Below are 17,683 nucleotides of genomic sequence, written 5' to 3' on the forward strand. Positions count from 1 at the left end.
TGTCGTGCTATGTTCGAAATTCGAAAGATGGAAAAAAATGTACACTCAATGATTTTGAAGTCTACTTGATTATGGCTTGAGTGGGAATTTCATTCAATAAAATGTTTTTATTTTCTTATTGATTGCTTCTTAAACAACTGTTTTAATTGATAATAGCATTCCTTATAAATGTAATTGACTGTAATAATTTTAATAACACTGTACATAACATTACTGCACTAAAGACGCTATCTTATGACATTTTTTTAATTATTTACAAGTTAACATTCATAAATTGGCGGTAACTGTTTTTGTAAACAATATTTAAGCGATATTATATGCTTCCAGTTCATTAAATGTGTACAAGTATTGTCATTTCATGTAAATTAACCTTACCCTTGACTATGAGATTTGAAGAGAGACAAATTTAACCTTGTTGCATATAACGATATCCAATTATGGAAAATGTATTCAATATTATCGACAATAATTATATGTTTACTGCATATTTTTATAATGATGCTTAACCATCTTCGGTTTATTGGATTTTGTACGATGTATTATGAATTTACGCTTGTTGTTTTTGTTGTTACTTTTTAATGAAAGAGATAACTTAAATTCTATTTTAATACTCTTACTGCCTTTTAGTTTTGAGATGATTTGTTCGGGGTATCTATTGTTTCTATTCATTGTTAGCGTTTTTAACAAATAACATTTGATTTTGATACCAAGATCATTTGATTGCAATTTAAAATGGAATAATCTAACGACGAAAGTCTTATGTATTCAGAAATCGTTATAAAATATCCCGTCGGGTATTTTCCGAGACTAAGCGCACGAGTTCCGTTTTCAGTTTGGCGTCGTGCCAATCAAGATTGTAATTATACAAGCGTTCCTTGAGAGCGTATTACATCACAGGACGTATTTAATACCCATATGTTTACTGTTTACGAAAGCCGTGTTATTTTTTATAACGCGGACGAAAAGTTACGGGTGATGAGTTAAAATTAATTACTACCGGCGCTTGACCTTTTAACAAAGATGTCGTTTAAGATTAATAAGTAATTATTTAAGTTTAATGGGTATACATTTTTTAGTTTTAAAATCTTCAACAATGAAAATTTTATTTAAATTTATGTGCCCGGAGCATGTAATATTGTGGCGTGGTGATGTTTTGAAATGGTCGTAAAATCATTACAATGTTTTCTGTGGTCGTCTTATTCTGTGTTAAGGCTTTCTGAGATTTTATTTTCGACCATTCTGATCATCGTACTAGTAATCCCAATTGTAATATTCCGACTATTGTAATTCAAAAAACGACTTCTAAATCTAACGTTTATATTTCGTTGGGTTTTGTAGCTTTTGGCTTGGTAGCAGTCTGGCACACTTTTCAGTATAATGCTACTTAATTTCAGCACTTTATTGATATTTTTAATTGGTTTTATTTGGTTGATTGGTTGGAAGTTAATATAACTGAGCATTCAGATGCTAACTACTAAGACGTAGAGTAGATATTTCCGATTATATTTTTCTTGGTCGCTATAACGAATGACGTAAAATTTTGGTCAATACAAACAAACAGTAAATGTTTCTTTCCTTAGAAATGAATAAAAATAGATCAGAAATGTAATAGAGAAATTAAACGTAAATAATTTTGGGCTGAGATCCAAAGCAACCGCTGTACAATTTACGATATGCTTATCAAGTCAGTTTTTACTTCATAAACATTTATAAAATGTAATGCACAAATGTTAAACCGTATTTTTTATTATATTATTTCTTACTTTTATTTAAATATAAAGTAGTTTTGTGATATAAGTACGAACAAATAAAAATGCAAGTAGCTGAGTAGAAGTTGCTGTAGATTATGAAAATATTGAATAAAAAATATATGGCAGATTGTAAATGTATTTGTATGTATTACTTATTACTTGGATTCGGATCTTTTGCTATTGACAATTCATAATAAAAGAAATAAGATCGAGTGTACAATATTCTGGAAAAAGTATTCTGAAAACTTTGTTGCAATATTTTTTCGTAGACAAATACTCGACGAAGATATATTAAAAAGACGTTTTATTTTTTCTTATCGCTAATAATTCATACGTGTTGTTCTAACAAGACGTTTACATCGGTCTTTACAGCCGGAAACAGCATCACAGAATATCGAATCGGAAGACGCACGCAGAGTAAAAATAGCGGTGATAGAACTACTGCGCACTCGCACTGGTGTAACATTCTAGAATGTACATTGGGTTTTTAATGTAACTATTATAATTGCGAACATTTACATGGATGATGTTATGCAAATATTCCAAAGAAAATTATGAAAGAGTTAGTAGAGCTTTTAGAAGAGTTGAGTACACAAATTACTATATTTTTAAGAACTATATGTACACCAACGGTACCTATTAATGTTTTTAAATAATTAACTAAACAATTTTACGAATTTAAGGGCCCCTTAAGAAACAAATTGCTACAAGCATTATTAAGACAAATAACTTTGTAACGCGTGTATGTAATCACCTTAATTTAGCAACAAGGAAATATTTTTAATGTTCGCGTATTCGTCTGTTACGGCCAAGATGTGACGATTGACAACACATCATCGCGCCAACTTTTGCTGCTCAAGCCTGAAGTCATTGCTCGTTAATTTGTTCGTACGACGTGAATTGGCAATCGAATATGTATTAATCAAGTCATTACAATTGTCATACTTGAAATAGCGTCAAATAGTTTTAATGATGAATTCGACAAATGCGGCGTAAGGATATCTCGATTTATGTAGTTGCGCTTACAACTTTCTTCGAGCAGCAAAAACACTGTATGTAAATATGGTAAAAGTTCGTGATAGATAAGGACTTAATAAACAGATTAAATTTTTTACTAAAAATGTTAATACTGAAATAAACTTAGTCACTCACAGCCAAATTTAAATAACTAACGTTTAATTTCTTCTGGCCAAACCACGTAATAATTACGTGATTAGACTGCGTCACGGTTCCATTATGTGACGTTCATCTATATATCTAATAATTTATGTAGATTTGGAATACATAAACGCATATATGACGTGACCGCCGCCTCCGCCCAAAGCGCTGTGTTGGGCGGGCGGGAGTCGTGGCAGTCTGCTTAGTGATATCGTCGCGGATACAGGTCTATCAGTGCGATCTAAACCGGATAATCCACAACAATGCCTGTACGTTCAATAACATATATCTTAACATGTACATCTAATTAACAATTGCTTTCTGTCAAATATTATTGTTATTACAATTAAAACATAGATTTTAATTTTCTTCAGCTCTAATTCTTAAGATTTTCCTCTTTTTAAGTAGATGTTAATGTCTAAAGTGATAGTGTGGCTTTTAGGGTAATTATTTTATTTGCAACTAACTATTTTAACGAGAGTGTAAGCTTCTCTAATAGATTAATGCGCGGGCGCAGCTGCGTTCATGACCGTCCTTTAATCTCAAAAGCGTTCCAGACGGCGAGATAACATTCGTTATGTTTGATTTATTTTCGTAGATGATACTGGAATATGCCCGCTTAACCATTAAACCGATCTTGGCACTGGAGCGGGTATTTTATGGCGCTCGTTCAAAAGCAAGTTTTTATTTGTAATCATTAACGAAAATACCACGTTCACAGGCCAGGAACAAGGACCAAGAACAGGAAGTTCTGACCTGGATCACTCAAGTCTTGGGTGAGCCATTGCCCAACGGTGCTTACGAGGATGTCCTCAAGGATGGCATCGTGCTGTGCAAACTCATTAACAAACTGTCTCCCGGATCTGTGAAGAAGATACAAGAAAGGGGAACCAACTTCCAGCTTATGGAAAACATTCAAAGGTAATGTGTTAAGGAATTTCGAATTTAAATGAGTGACTGGATTGATGTATTCCAGGCGAGTTATTTTTAAACGTTAATTACAGATTCCAGGCCGCCATTAAGAAATATGGAGTACCAGAGGAAGAAATCTTCCAGACTGCCGATCTTTTTGAACGACGCAACATTCCTCAAGTCACCCTTTGTCTGTATGCATTGGGAAGAATTGTTAGTATTAAAATTTGGACTAACATAATTGATTACTCTTTGAACTTTTGTGATTTAATAACATGTTGTTTAATTTTATAGACTCAGAAGCATCCAGAATGGACCGGACCTCAACTCGGCCCCAAGATGGCGGATAAGAACGAGCGCACATTCACCGAGGAGCAACTAAGGGCACACAACGCTGAACTTAACCTCCAAATGGGTTTCAACAAGGGCGCTTCCCAGGCCGGTCTGGGGTCATTTGGCAACACTCGCCATATGTAATTACATTAGTCTAAGTGTGGAGAGAAATGGAATCTTTAAAATGTCAACAAAATTTTGACATTTACGTAATGATTTGGCGGACTTTTTGACAGCAACTAATAAAAGAGCGGGAGATTTTTGTTATGATTTTAAAGATTGTTTCTATTTTGGGTACATGAGACCAATGCCGATTTTTTTCGGAAAGTCAGTATTTTTATTTATTTTTTATCTTTATATGCTTGATAAGGTTTTATTTATTTTTAATTTAGTATTTCCGTTAATAAAATTGTTAACCTTTTTGTGATATTAATTTCAAAATTTGTACCATAGGGTTTTTGTTAATGAATTAATTTTGTAAAGATTTAGCGTAGAACTCAAGTAAGTTTCACGTAACAAAACTAAGAATTTATTTATTTCTAATTTTTAAGTAACTACCAAATTTCTTTCAATAAACAGTTTTTTTAAGAATATCTTTTTATTTGTGCTCAAAATAACAACATTTAAATTATTATAATAGGCAGCTAGAGAAAATTCTTTCGCCTATTGGGTGTAATAACTTATTTTAAAGCAAACTCTGAAATCCCCATGCGGCTACTATAAAATGTCTATATTTAAATGCAAGGCTATCAAGTTCAATGAACTCTATACTAAAAATATTACTTAAAATAATTTAAGACTGTCCGTTATTTATTAGCTATAAAAAAATAAAAACCAATTCATCTGGGTCTGGAATAAAGAACAGCTGTTTATCATTTTGCTAAAAGGATATTATCGAGGGCCTGAAGTCTTCCTTTTTAATTATAGACATGACGTAAAGGTAGACCTGTAACATTTTCGTGTAGCCGAATAGTACGGAGGGCCAAATTTCGAAAAAAAAAGAGAGAAAACTTCAATCGACACCGAGACATTTAATCTTGGAATAATTTTAATACAAGCTTTTATGACGCGTATTTTGAGTAATGATGAAATATATTATTCTGGAACACAAATTAATCATGCAATACTTTTCCTTGACCTAATTAAAGACGTGGTACGCGTGTACCACACAACTGCCAAAGCTGGTTTCGGTTCCAAAGCTGGTTTCAGTCCCTAATTTTAAATATATTAACGTACATATGTAAATGGCGTGAACTTCTATCAAATAATGTAACTACAGTGTCTTAAATAGAGATATTTTAAATAATTGTTTCATTAAAATATCTGCAAGGCCATCTTTGACTTTTACTATTATATAACGTGTTTATCAAAATCTCTCAATAGGTGGCGTTGTCTTGCGAAATAAGTGTTATAATTCTGTAATACTTTACACTTGTATTTATGTTTCCAAAAATGATTAGAAGATTTTTTCCAGAAAACAATGAAAATTGTTAGATGATGCTACAAATAAACCAATTAAAACTTTTCTAGATATTGTATTTCTAGGAGAATTACTTAAAATTGATGTAAAAGCTAATTTGTCTTACGTAACGAGTCCATTTGCAATAATATTATTAGAAGCAGTTTCTGACTATGATAAATGTGAGACTATTTTGATCTTGCGTCAAAGACGCGATTTAATTAACACCGTAAAGTATACGTCAAAAGGTCATTCAACTCTACAAGCAACAAGTAATGAATGTTCTCAAATATAATGCCTATTGTATACATATCTCTGTTAAAACAATAATGTTCAAATAAAACTAATATTTTTTGGTTAAGTTATATAAAATAGAATTTTGAAACGACTGATTTCGAAAAACGAGATTGCAATTGTAAAAAAAATTAAAACCCGGTTCACAGATACTGAGAGTTAATTTTAGATTATAAAATAACTACAGAAAGCTTATTTATAGCTGTACACTCTTTTCAGACATAACAACGTATTGCAGAGATAAAAAAATCTGTTTATACTTGAATGTTTGTTCAATTTCGGGGAATGGATTACACGTTAGATTAGCGTGGGCAAACGCGTGGTATCTTATGTTTGGTTTGAAAGTCCGCCAAGAGCGGGGGATATACTGTGTTCACTGATAGCCCTTGACTTACGTACTGGTTAAATCCGGACATTACTAATTATGAGTACTTACTCAACGCATATTTGTCGCATTCGCAAATCACTTTCAGGAGACAGCTAATCGTCGAGTTAGTAATTCGATCGACAAATATTGTAATACCAATTCCGTTCCTCGAATCATGCGTTGATTTTTGTTGGTTAAATTATTTAGCGGGAAATTTCATTTATTAGTTAAATTATAAATGTGAATGATTGGATAGATGAATGGAGGTTTTTCAGAGTCCGTAGCTTAATCAACTGTACGGATCTCGATTAAATTTGGCATAGACATAGAGGATAGTCTGGAAGAACGGATAGGCTTACTTGTGTTTTTTAGTTCAAACGGACGGAGTCGCGGGCGAAAGCTAGTGTAATCTAAATATAATGTGCACGAATGATGTATCCTTTTGAAAAGTAAAGTTAAATTGAATTGCATTGATTTTAGTCTCAAGCCTTTAGGCCTTTAGCCTTTAGGCTTCATTTAAACTAACTCAGAACAATGATAATTTTCAAATAAATTGAAGTGCGCAGTAACTTTGTTTTAAATGTTGTTTGTGATGCATTAATAAACGATTACACCCGTCAGTGACCCTAGCCCCTAGCCCCGAGCTAAAGTGCAATATTATGACGCAAATTGCACCTTCTTGCAACGTCTTGCGTGTACAAAACGAGATATGTCAATACAAAATAGTTCTCATCTGTAAAGATTTATTTTTTTTAATTTTCATTAAATCTTCACAATTATATAGATTAAGTAAAATAAAGGTTTGTTGCTTGAACAAGAAGTTTCGAGCATTTATAGAAAAGGTAAAATAAATTAGATTTATGAAGTTTAGCTTTTTTCTATCAAAAATCATTTACTTTGATCCTTTATCATAACGTATTCTGGTACATTTTGTAAAAGCAATCAGTAAGTACATAAACTGTTCTAAATAGTGCGCTAGCTATAACCAAAGCCACTGGATGTTTTATTCCACTAATCCTTTCCCACGTGTCTTGCTTCATAAGAGAAGATCTTGCATTCGCCGCTCATATCTCAAGGCCGGTCGGTTGTTAGCCGTGCATTTGTCTGTGGCAACCCCTCGCCTCGTGGCCCTTACCTAACCAAACTAATTGGAACTAACGAATATCGAAACATGATTTTGACACACATCTGCTTGTAGGAAACCATCAAAGCATGTATATCAACAAGTTACAAAAAATGATTAACTTTCGTGAGACATTAGCAAACATAAATTAAAAACGGTTCAACTCACGTATAATCTTTCGATGACGGCACCGTCTAACTACTAGACGGAGGGCCTGTCCTACCACTGGCTGATAGAGGCTCAGATAGCGTAAAATTACATCACTGTCATCTGTCAAATGTCAAATGTCAATGTCAAAAAAATCCGATATTTCCATCACATTTTTACGTTGGTTTTTTATAAGACAATTCACAATTTTTAATTCTAGCCAACGAGGACTAAGAGCAAATAGTTGCCATTAGCCACAAGCTTAGTTCAGAATTGAATATACACGTGGACTATACAATCTTTTTTTTGGTATCAAATTTAATTTTAATTCTCGGTATACAAACTTCTCCCGAATTCAGACAATCGATTGACTCAATGAATATTTAAGTAAATACATTCACTAATTTACATACATTAGTATCATGACGTTTTAATTGTATTAAGTAAACAGGAAGAGCCACAAGTTGCTCGAATTCTGAATGCATATAAAAATAATTACTAGTTCGACCCAGTTCGCTGTAATAATGACAAATTCTAACATAGTTAAGTTTTATATTAAACAAATTAGATACATTATTAAAAAATACCTGTATGTAAAATTATTTTTTACGATATAGCGATGCATCCTAAAATGCCATTAACTAACTACCTTAAAAAAAAAAACAAAATTGCTGATCAGCCGCCAAGACAAAGCATTCGTTGAGTCACATGCTAGTCCCGTATTTATTCCTATACATTCTGACACATTTTGTCAATGTGCATGCATTTTTTTCTTTTTTTTAAATGTTTCTACTAATCGTAAAGAGATAAAAAAATGACATGAAAAATCCAAAAATCACGATAATTTTGGTGCGATTAAAACGCGGCCAGAATATTGTGACGTCATAGTCCCTATATCCGAACAGATGCCATTTCGATGTAAACACCAAAACAGTATTTACTAACGATATCACTAATCGAAAGTCGCTAATGGAGCATCGCGACTTCACTTGTGAGTAAAAAAGTGCTTATCATAATCATCTCCTTATTCTACTCCCATAAGGTCGGCGCAACAGGTTTTTGTCCTCCACATGACTCTATCATACGTCATCTCAGTCATCACTCCCTTCTTGATCATGTTACCTTTCACGCAATCCTTCCATCTCTTTCTAAATCTACCTCTATCGGTGTACCATTATACACTCATCTTTACTTCTTTACTGTTATAATAAAGCGTAAACGCACACTTCTTTGTTACCTAAGATGTCAGCAATTTTTGAATAATTCTTATTTTAATAAAAAGCCGTACACTTACGTCATGCTTCAGGCTATATATTTTTTACGCTATTAAACTTAGCGGGTAAATATTTTTGGATAAAAACCCTAATGTGGGAAAGAGACCATAAGTTGCTGCCAACATCAAGGAAGCAAGGTTGTCATCATGTCATGTCATTTTGAAATTTGTAATTGATAATTTGACAATTGTAAACAATGAAATAAAATTTTCATAATTCAATGCGGATGAAGTCGCACGGGAACAGCTAGTAACTAATAATGTGCTATCAAAAGCTATTAGAACAGTACAAGAAGCACTTTCACCACTATAAAGCATTGTTTCCAAGTACCATCACATTATCAGTTACCACATCGTACGGCATCCAACGGTACGGAACGAACGTAACACATATAACATCAATTAGGTCTCGATTACGACTGTGAAACATTTGACGAGTTAAACCAGTTTTACAGGAACTAGAACTAGGCTAGGGCACTGCAACTGATTTCAATAAATCGCCAGCATTGTTTTAAATTCCTGCGTTGAATTTTATCTACTGTATTTGACACAGTTACCTTAGATTTAGACTTCGATTATTTCAATAGATTGGCAATTCTGAATTTTTAATTGGCTTTATAACAACGATTGAAAGTTTCGTATTAGTATTCATTGCAATTTAATTCAATTTATTAGGCGTTTATAAATAGAACTTTCTAGAGGACTAAGAGGCAATATCTCGCATGATTTAATGTCGCACCCACTCACTGCATTTTGCAGCTGTTTTAATGTAATGGTCATTGCTTTCTATAAATCATTACAAATGACCTTAAAATGTCATTCATTATTTTCGGCTTTACTATTTACCCATTTCTTTTCTTTTATTCATTTGTTTTACGTTTAGATACAAAAATTGATTACCTCAAGATCAATGTCAAGAATATTTCGTACTATCTTTCGCTCGCGACTCCGTCCGCATAGAATTTAAAAAAAGAAACAAAACATAGTAGCCTATGTGTTCTTCCAAACTATGTTCTGTATCCATGCTACAATTCATCCAGATCCATTCAGCAGTTTAGGCTACAAACTCTAACAAACATTCATCCATCTAAACTTTCGCATTTAGAATATTAGTATGATATGATGAGGCTCTACAACTATTCTAAACAAAACACTATCACTTAAATTCGATTCGATTCGAACTCAAACAGTAACGAAGCATTTAATTTCATCACGTTTGAAATCATTTGTTTATTGACCAATTTACGATATAAGGAAAAGTTTATTTACATAGTTAGCAATTATTTTGGTGGCTCCCCACCTTCGTGAGAGGTGAGGTTGCGGCATCAGGGCAGCATAGCGGGGACCGGCTCGCTGAACGTCGACCAGCCCGCTCATGGCTGAGCAGCCAACCTGACGGGTTTAGTCTTTGCGCGATTCCCAGTTCGTACAAAATGCCTTACAAATTGTTTATGGTGATTTTGGTGCTACACTACACGGCCGCGGAACACTACAAGATTAAACGTGAGTATTCTTAGATACTGTTGCAACGCGCGATTGTGAAGTTTGACCCACATTGGGACCACGATGATAAACAAACGAGACTCGGTCAAGCCGCACCGATTTCTTAACAGCACTTTTATATAATATCTTGTAATCTTTGTTTTTGTTATTTTATAATCTTTGCGACAGATTTATACTTCATTTGTAATATTGCGTAATTACTACTAATTACTCCTGACCTAAGCAAGAACAAAGACGTCAAATTAATACAAAACAGAAAATGTTAATAATAATTAAGAAGTAACAATAAAGGAGTAAATAAAGTAATAATAAAGGAGAATAAAAAATAAAGTCGATATTAAAACACAGAAAGCGCCTTTTTATGGAACGTGTATAACGAAATAATTGACAATCATATTTTAGATACAATAGAACCTCGATAACTTAAACCTTGGTAACTTAAAAACCTCTATAACTTCAAAAAATAATATGTTCCCTTCCTATCAGAGCCCAAAACCTCTACAAAATAGACCCTTGATAATTTAAAATATTTTTGTTTCCCTTGGACTTTAACTTATCGAGGTTCTACTGTACATTATACTCATAATCTATATAAATACCGAAATTAACAACATATCTAAAGCTATTTATCGACCTTTATTTCTTTGTCATTATAATTAAGACTATTTAAAAAAATATAGCATATGAGAATTACAACAAGATTTTCATCTTTTATAATATTTAACATTCAATTCTTGTGTTTCAGCTGATTTCGTAAAGACATGTTTCAAAAGCGACCCAGAATTCGACGACTGTTCGAAGCAAGCGGTACAACAACTATTCAACGCTTTAGGACCTGGTAAGTGTTTTCATACTGTTTTCTGATTACAAACAACTAGGCGTTGCGGTTTTACCTATTGCATTGTGAACATAACAAATCTAGTTTACAGCATCGTGCTGTTAGTTAGTTAAATAGACAATATTATAAGTTGATATTAGGGTAGCAGATATCTTTGTTTACGTGGTAAAGAGTTAAACAATTCACTGTCCTTGACCAGATATAATGTATTAAGCAAGTACATAAAATGTTAGACGTTGAATAGCTCAGTTATGATACCCTACTTCGGATTATGGATATTGCGTTACAGCTGGTGTTGCATTGCTAAGAATGATAGTGGGTTGGTAGGTTCACGAGCCAGGCTAGTCACATAGCCTCATTGCGAAACATGTATAGGTGCATAACTTGCGGAAAGCGAAAGCGCTCTTTCTTCATCAATGTTTACATGACTCTACAAGAGTAATATTACATTTTTCTAGAAATGAAAACGTTTAATTGTGTAATTGTAATATTTTAATACATATAATATGTTTCAGGTTTACCAGAAATAGGCATGGTGCCATTAGATCCTTTGAAGATTCCTAAAATAAGAATCCTACAAGGAGATGGACCGGTGAACGTAAATGCGGCACTCGATGACGTCATCGTATCAGGGTTCGGCGATACCGAAGTTTTGTTGAGCCAGTAAGTTAACCACTAGTCATTTATGCTACCCTAGTACTGAGAGCAACTGTTTGATCGACAAAGTTGAGTAACTGGCGATTAACGTTACTGGAGATTGACGTTTCCTATTTATTTATTTTTTACAGAGTGGATGGAAAAAGTTACAGCTTCTACACAAAGGTCCGGGTTCCAAAAATAAGGATTGAGGGAACGTATGACTTGAAAGGGAAAATATTATTAATTCCATTAGTTGGTAGGGGACTGTGTTGGTTTGAACCGAGTAAGTTATCTCTTGTTTTTTTTAATTATGATATTTTAACAGTAAAAGAATGTAATCAACATTCAATTATTTTTAGCAAATATGACTATTGATATCGTAAGTGATGTGAAGTTATATGATAAAGATGGATTTGTATTCTTCAATGTCACTGGAGCACATGTAAAATATACAATCGGTGGATTAAAATTAAGAATGAACAATTTGTTTGATGGAATTTCATCTCTTGGTAAGTTTAAAATTTTACTAATTAGTGGCGCCATCTATCTATAACATCCATAACAAACAATAGACTTGTTTCGGATGTAATATTTTTGGCCTCTCGCCTGTAGATGGCAGTACTATACAACCATACTTTTCACAATCGCTACTAGTTTATGTAGTCCTGGTACTTCGAATTTACAATTTGCAACGTTTTATCTTCCCGCGGAGGACATACGATTTTTGTGTTTACGTGTATTCGATGGTATTTTGTTTTCAATTAAATAAAAGTTTTCGAATCAAATGTTTTACATTTATTCTATTGTTTCATAGTGATTTGTTTATTAAACTTTAAAAATGTAGATTGTTTCGTTTTAAAATTTGTATTTATTTATTTTCTGCTTTCCAATTTCAGAGGACAGCACAAACTCATACTTAAACGCGAATTGGAGACCGGTGTCCGAATCATTACGACCAATCCTGTCAAAAACAATCGAAGACATTTTATTGGGTTTCTTGCAACAATTATTCCACAATTTGCCCGCCAATTTCATGATCGGTGATATTAAAAATAATATTAAGAAATCTGATAAAAAAGTCTGATTTAAGTAGATTTTTTAGAATTGTATTTAAGTAGGTTTAGTTGTAATTTTTGACACTCACTTTTTTTCTGTGCAATAGCAAAACAATAATTAAAGCACGTTTGTGTTCAAATTAGACAAACTAATTAATTTATAGCAGTATTGAAAGTGATTTAATGTTTTTGCTAAGACTAGATAAAATATTGTATTGATAACATAGATTTTAATTGTAAATAAAGTTTTTAAAACTATGGAATAGTTTTTTTTCAGGTGAAGTAAAAGTATTTCTACGATATGACTACATTCTAAAAAAATCGCCAATCGTAAAACACCTTAATTTCAGGTGAACACTTCAAGGCCATAGTGAGATTAGTCATCGGTAAACATTGCACACACGTACGAATATCCAATAACAATGTCTAAATATAACATTTGTATCCTGAAAATTATTTAAAAATAATAATTATAAAGATAATTAGGTTATAAGTGATTCATCGTTTTCGATCACATTAAGTTGTTGCTATAAACAGTACAAAGTGAAAATTATTAAGTAATTTTTATTATCAAATATTATATACATTTGGCGTGCTTATTGTTTATTAATTTACCTGCCAAAGAGGACGACCGCCAGGCATTATTTTGCAAATTCTTGTCACTACACAGAGATCAAAAATCACTATTCACTAGCGTGTGTTTAGCACGTCCACCACTAGATGGCTCTCTTTCAAAAGTTGAGAAGAAAATAAGCGCTGCAGACTCAAATAACGTGTTTTATACGACGCCAGAGAGCTTTGGGTGTAAATATCGGCGCGAACGGACACGAGGCAGAAACGATCGACCAAAATAATCGCCATACGTGGCCAGTAACGATTATTGAGATATTTTTACTATCGAGAATTAGTAACTCGTTGTTTATGTATGGAGTGGGATTTAACGCAAGTCTAATTTGAAACATTTTACAAAGCGAGTTTACGAGTAATGCTATAAAAATGCATTGGTGGCGTAGAAATCCGTTTTTTTAACGAGCGTTTTTTAAAATTCCACGTTTTTTAACCTTAATTATAAATAGTTAACTAAAAAATGCTCTAAACACTAAACTAGAACTCTGAAAGAAATAATGTTTAGACGCATCTTTATTTAGGTGCCCTCATTTATTTTCGTCTTGACATAATAAACAAATTATTTTTGAAAATACAGTCATGTTGCATGCGCATATTATATCAGGAGGCTGCCAATGAGTCGGTTAATGACGAGGACGCAAAATCGCAAGAGAATTAAAAGTACCAAGAACTGCATTTTAGTATCTATCATTTCTAACTCGTGGTCTCAAATATTATTTTCATTCCGCACAATGAAAAAAGGGGTAAAGACCACGCATTACTTCGTTTAAAAATGAAAAGTTGGTCGTCTTCTGAAATCCTAAAAAAATTAAATCTTTGTGTCCGTCCCATTTTAGGTGAATCAACAGTTTAAAAATAAAAAAATAATAACCTATGGATCACTTGTTAACTCACGAAACTTTTAAATAAGCAGAGTATTGTTGCCAGTCTCTTCGGAACTGTTCCGAACAAGAAGCATACTTCATATTATTATTATAAATGCGAAAGTTTAGATGGATAGATGGATGTTTGTTACAGTTTATAGCCTAAACGGCTGAACGGATTTTGATGAAATTTGGTATGGATGTAGAGGATAGTCTTGAAGAACACATAGGCTACTCATTTTAGTTTTATTTTAATTCCACGCGAACGAAGTCGCGGGCGAAAGCTAGTAAAACCATAAACAAATGACACTGACCCAATACTCTACGGGAGTGCCATAGACAAGAAACTGAACTGAACTAACAAAGAAAATTAAGCACTCAATGAAAACCTATGAGACTTAACAATTAATTCGCCTGCCTTTAATGAATAGCAAAATACAAATACGAAACATATAAAAACATCCTGTTTTACTTCACTTTATCAAAGGGTGCTTTAAATCTACTTTGAGTATTTAATGTTACTACTAGATAATACATGTAAACTGATAACGATATCGAGGAGGAATTATCTTTCTCAAACAAGAGTTGGACAAGAATAGAATAATTATATCCTGACCTCACGATGTTTGGACATTGGTAATTTTATTGTACGGTGTTACGGTAACTGAATTAGCCTACTTGATCTTGGATTTGTTGCCCTAATCTGTTTTACTCATATTTTCTTAAATTAATTAGGAATGGATAGTAGGAACGAAAGATGTGTCTAATTATTTGACCAAAACCATAACAAAAACCAGACAAATCTAACAATAAATAGCATTTTCAGTCAGAATAGTGGTCAAGCGCAGGTTTATACATGATAAAAAAAAAGTTGATATACGTGTTCCGTTCTTCAATTTACCTTTCAATCATTAACTACGTAAGATGGAGGCGGATCGATATTATTGCACGTCAATACTGTAATGACATGTGTGCCATTGTATGCATAATGCAATTGTCTTTGTGTGCATACAACATCACACCACTCTTGAATTCTGTATTCCTTGTCCAACAAGTTCCTGGTAAGACAAGATCGTAGGAGGAAGATGTTTGTTTTATTGCTTTTTTATTTAATAACAGATTTGATAACTATTGTAAAAAAATAGATTTTGCGAATTACAAATGCAGATAAGCAAAGTAAACGTAAACGAGTTATTAAACCGATTCATCTTGTTATGTTAATGAAATAACTTTAATTTTTAAATTTTTATGGCTGATAAGAGGGCAGGTTTTTTTAATTTTCTAATGTTATGTCATTAACAAACAAATAATGTAACGCCTGTTGAAATAAATCAAATAGTATCATGAAGAGTAGGTTACATGAAAATCATTTATTAAACTCAAAACAACTGATTTTTTAAAATCAAAAATCGAATGATGTCACTCAAGAATGAAAATAGTATATAGTAATATAGAAGCGTTTTAACACTTCATAATGAAGGTTAATAAAAAGGCCGGTGACCGAAAGATGCAATGACCCAGAGAAGGGTGACCGAAGGGGATAGGGCCCCTTTGGTGGCGCTTGTGAAAGGAACGTTCACCAGGGTAGCATGAACGCGAAGAGATAAAGGTGCATACATGCACTTTGCACCGAATGCGGGTGACGTCACTCGAGCCAACATTGCATTGTTTGAGTTATACTTTCGTGTTATTAAACTTGTGGTTTATTTATATTCTACTCAAACTCAATGTGTTAAGCGACTGCATTTGTTTCACGTTTTTTATTCACATTTTATATTTTATTTTATGTTAATTTCAATCTAAATTTACCAGCAAAATGATTTCTTTACCTGTTTCTTTTGCATTGAATTTACATTATGTATATAAATTACTAATGAAAAGGCTTTATAAGGACAGAGTAATTCTTTAGATAGTAGGATATCCAAACTTATTAATATTAACGAACCTATATTATTAAGATAAGTAAATCTTAAGAACAAAGAAAAATAAAAATTGAGAAAGCATAGATCAGAAAAATAAAGTTATGTAACTATACGCATATACAATTTCTTCGTGATTTTTTTTGTTGTCAGAACAACTGATATTTCTCCGATTCCATTTTTTTATTCGAGATTGATAATGTCTGTATCAACTTTCCATCATGAAGTTACAAAATAAAATTTTAATTATAAACAATGAATTGTAAAAAAATATTGAAATACCACAGTTTAATGTATCATTTTTTTTTAGATCTAATGAAAATTTCTGCCCTGAGTTCATTGATTTATGCGTGGAGAATAATTTTCCTTTGTCTGTCTTTCCAGAACGTTCCGTTGGCTAGATATCAAAAATAGGTCGTACGTACTTGATGAGCGGTTCAAGGTATCGGGGGTACAGAAATAGCTTCATGAGTACGAAGCTCGGAATAGTTTCGCCGTTAGCTGTCGTCTGAAATGATCTCATTCGTCCGTCGACACAGCCTACATCTTTCAAAAAGTTATAAATGTAGTGAGTATGTTAAAATTTAAGTACACGACTCAAATTTCCTTTTCAAAACTTAAACTGCCAAAAAGTTCGTCGGTGCTTGTCCGTTGTTAAAAACTCCATCTTGCATGCTGTTAATTAAATAAAAGTAAATTTAATAAAGATTTTATCCAATTTAAAAAAAAAGCACCTCTTCATAATTTTCTTTATAATCTCAATAATCCCTATCTGGTTCGCTTTCAAGAGTTAGTAGACAGATTAGTAATAAAATTCATTGTGGCATTTTAATTTTAACCGGCTATTTTCGCAATAAAAAAGAAAACAATCTTAAAAATGTAGGAATGTGTTACAAAATTTCGACAAAAAATTATATTTTCTAGAGCGAATTTTGTATAAAAAATTTGCAATGCGATGAGTCCGTTCTATTTAAAACGAAAGATTACGAAATACGGTAACGCCGTTATTGTAACGAGAGAAAGATTCGAACGACGGTAAAAATAGTTGAAGTCGTGGGCCGAAGTAACGGCGAGAATCTATGCATCGGAATGTTATGCGCAGAATAGCGACGTCCTAGAATGAGTAGCGGAACGATTGGAACGTGGGCGTCCGCTGTTGGAGAATCTGGAGCAGGCAGTTACGATCGCCATGTACTAGGAAAGCATAAACATCCACGAGTAACATTTACGTTTAATAGCGCCATCTCTCGTTATAAAGAGGAAACCTTAGAAAAAACTTTGCCACTTCGCACGAGATGTCGTGACTAAAATGAGTTGTTCACATTTATATTAAAAGTGCAATAATTTATATTAAATTACAATAATTTATACACGCACTACAAAAATACGTTTTATAGTAAAACTAGTTTTGCGTAATTTCCA

At 32.9% G+C, this 17,683-nt stretch overlaps 3 protein-coding genes across 4 annotated transcripts in view; 2 read left to right on the plus strand and 1 right to left on the minus strand.

Annotated features, from left to right (window-relative positions):
* The window catches only part of LOC106102035 (muscle-specific protein 20-like), a 17,510-nt gene extending 3,884 nt beyond the window's left edge, over positions 1 to 13,626 (minus strand). Inside the window, exon 1 of one of the 2 annotated variants that reach the window (XM_013281428.1) lies at positions 13,468 to 13,626. In XM_013281428.1, the coding sequence (XP_013136882.1) occupies positions 13,468 to 13,494 (27 nt within the window). In that variant the 5' untranslated portion in view covers positions 13,495 to 13,626. Of the gene's footprint in view, positions 1 to 10,086; positions 10,195 to 13,467 lie in introns of those variants that run through there. The other variant, XM_013281427.1, reaches the window with a different exon arrangement.
* On the plus strand, positions 3,071 to 4,745 carry LOC106102036 (myophilin). Its single transcript, XM_013281429.1, has 4 exons — positions 3,071 to 3,178; positions 3,631 to 3,830; positions 3,914 to 4,034; positions 4,116 to 4,745. Exons 1-4 carry the CDS (start codon positions 3,173 to 3,175, stop codon positions 4,296 to 4,298), a joined length of 510 nt encoding a protein of 169 aa, XP_013136883.1. The 5' UTR covers positions 3,071 to 3,172; the 3' UTR covers positions 4,299 to 4,745.
* Positions 10,198 to 13,110, plus strand: LOC106102034 (circadian clock-controlled protein-like). Its single transcript, XM_013281425.1, has 6 exons — positions 10,198 to 10,320; positions 11,066 to 11,158; positions 11,674 to 11,821; positions 11,947 to 12,080; positions 12,157 to 12,306; positions 12,694 to 13,110. The coding sequence occupies exons 1-6, from the start codon at positions 10,251 to 10,253 to the stop codon at positions 12,879 to 12,881; spliced, it is 783 nt and encodes a 260-aa protein (XP_013136879.1). The 5' UTR covers positions 10,198 to 10,250; the 3' UTR covers positions 12,882 to 13,110.
* Positions 13,627 to 17,683: the final 4,057 nt, after the last annotated feature.

This window comes from Papilio polytes, unplaced genomic scaffold (genome assembly GCF_000836215.1).
Source record: "Papilio polytes unplaced genomic scaffold, Ppol_1.0 DF823934.1, whole genome shotgun sequence".
NCBI lineage: Eukaryota > Metazoa > Arthropoda > Insecta > Lepidoptera > Papilionidae > Papilio > Papilio polytes.

What these genes read in the sequence shown, in the direction of transcription:
- LOC106102036 (XM_013281429.1), top strand. An exon ending in CTTATGGAAAACATTCAAAG is followed by an intron (nt 3,831 to 3,913) that starts GTAATGTGTTAA and finishes CGTTAATTACAG; the next exon opens with ATTCCAGGCCGCCATTAAGA. An exon ending in TGTATGCATTGGGAAGAATT is followed by an intron (nt 4,035 to 4,115) that starts GTTAGTATTAAA and finishes TTAATTTTATAG; the next exon opens with ACTCAGAAGCATCCAGAATG.
- LOC106102034 (XM_013281425.1), top strand. Translation starts at nt 10,251, where the DNA reads ATGCCTTACAAATTGTTTATGGTGATTTTGGTGCTACACTACACGGCC. An exon ending in GGAACACTACAAGATTAAAC is followed by an intron (nt 10,321 to 11,065) that starts GTGAGTATTCTT and finishes CTTGTGTTTCAG; the next exon opens with CTGATTTCGTAAAGACATGT. An exon ending in TGATGGAATTTCATCTCTTG is followed by an intron (nt 12,307 to 12,693) that starts GTAAGTTTAAAA and finishes TTCCAATTTCAG; the next exon opens with AGGACAGCACAAACTCATAC.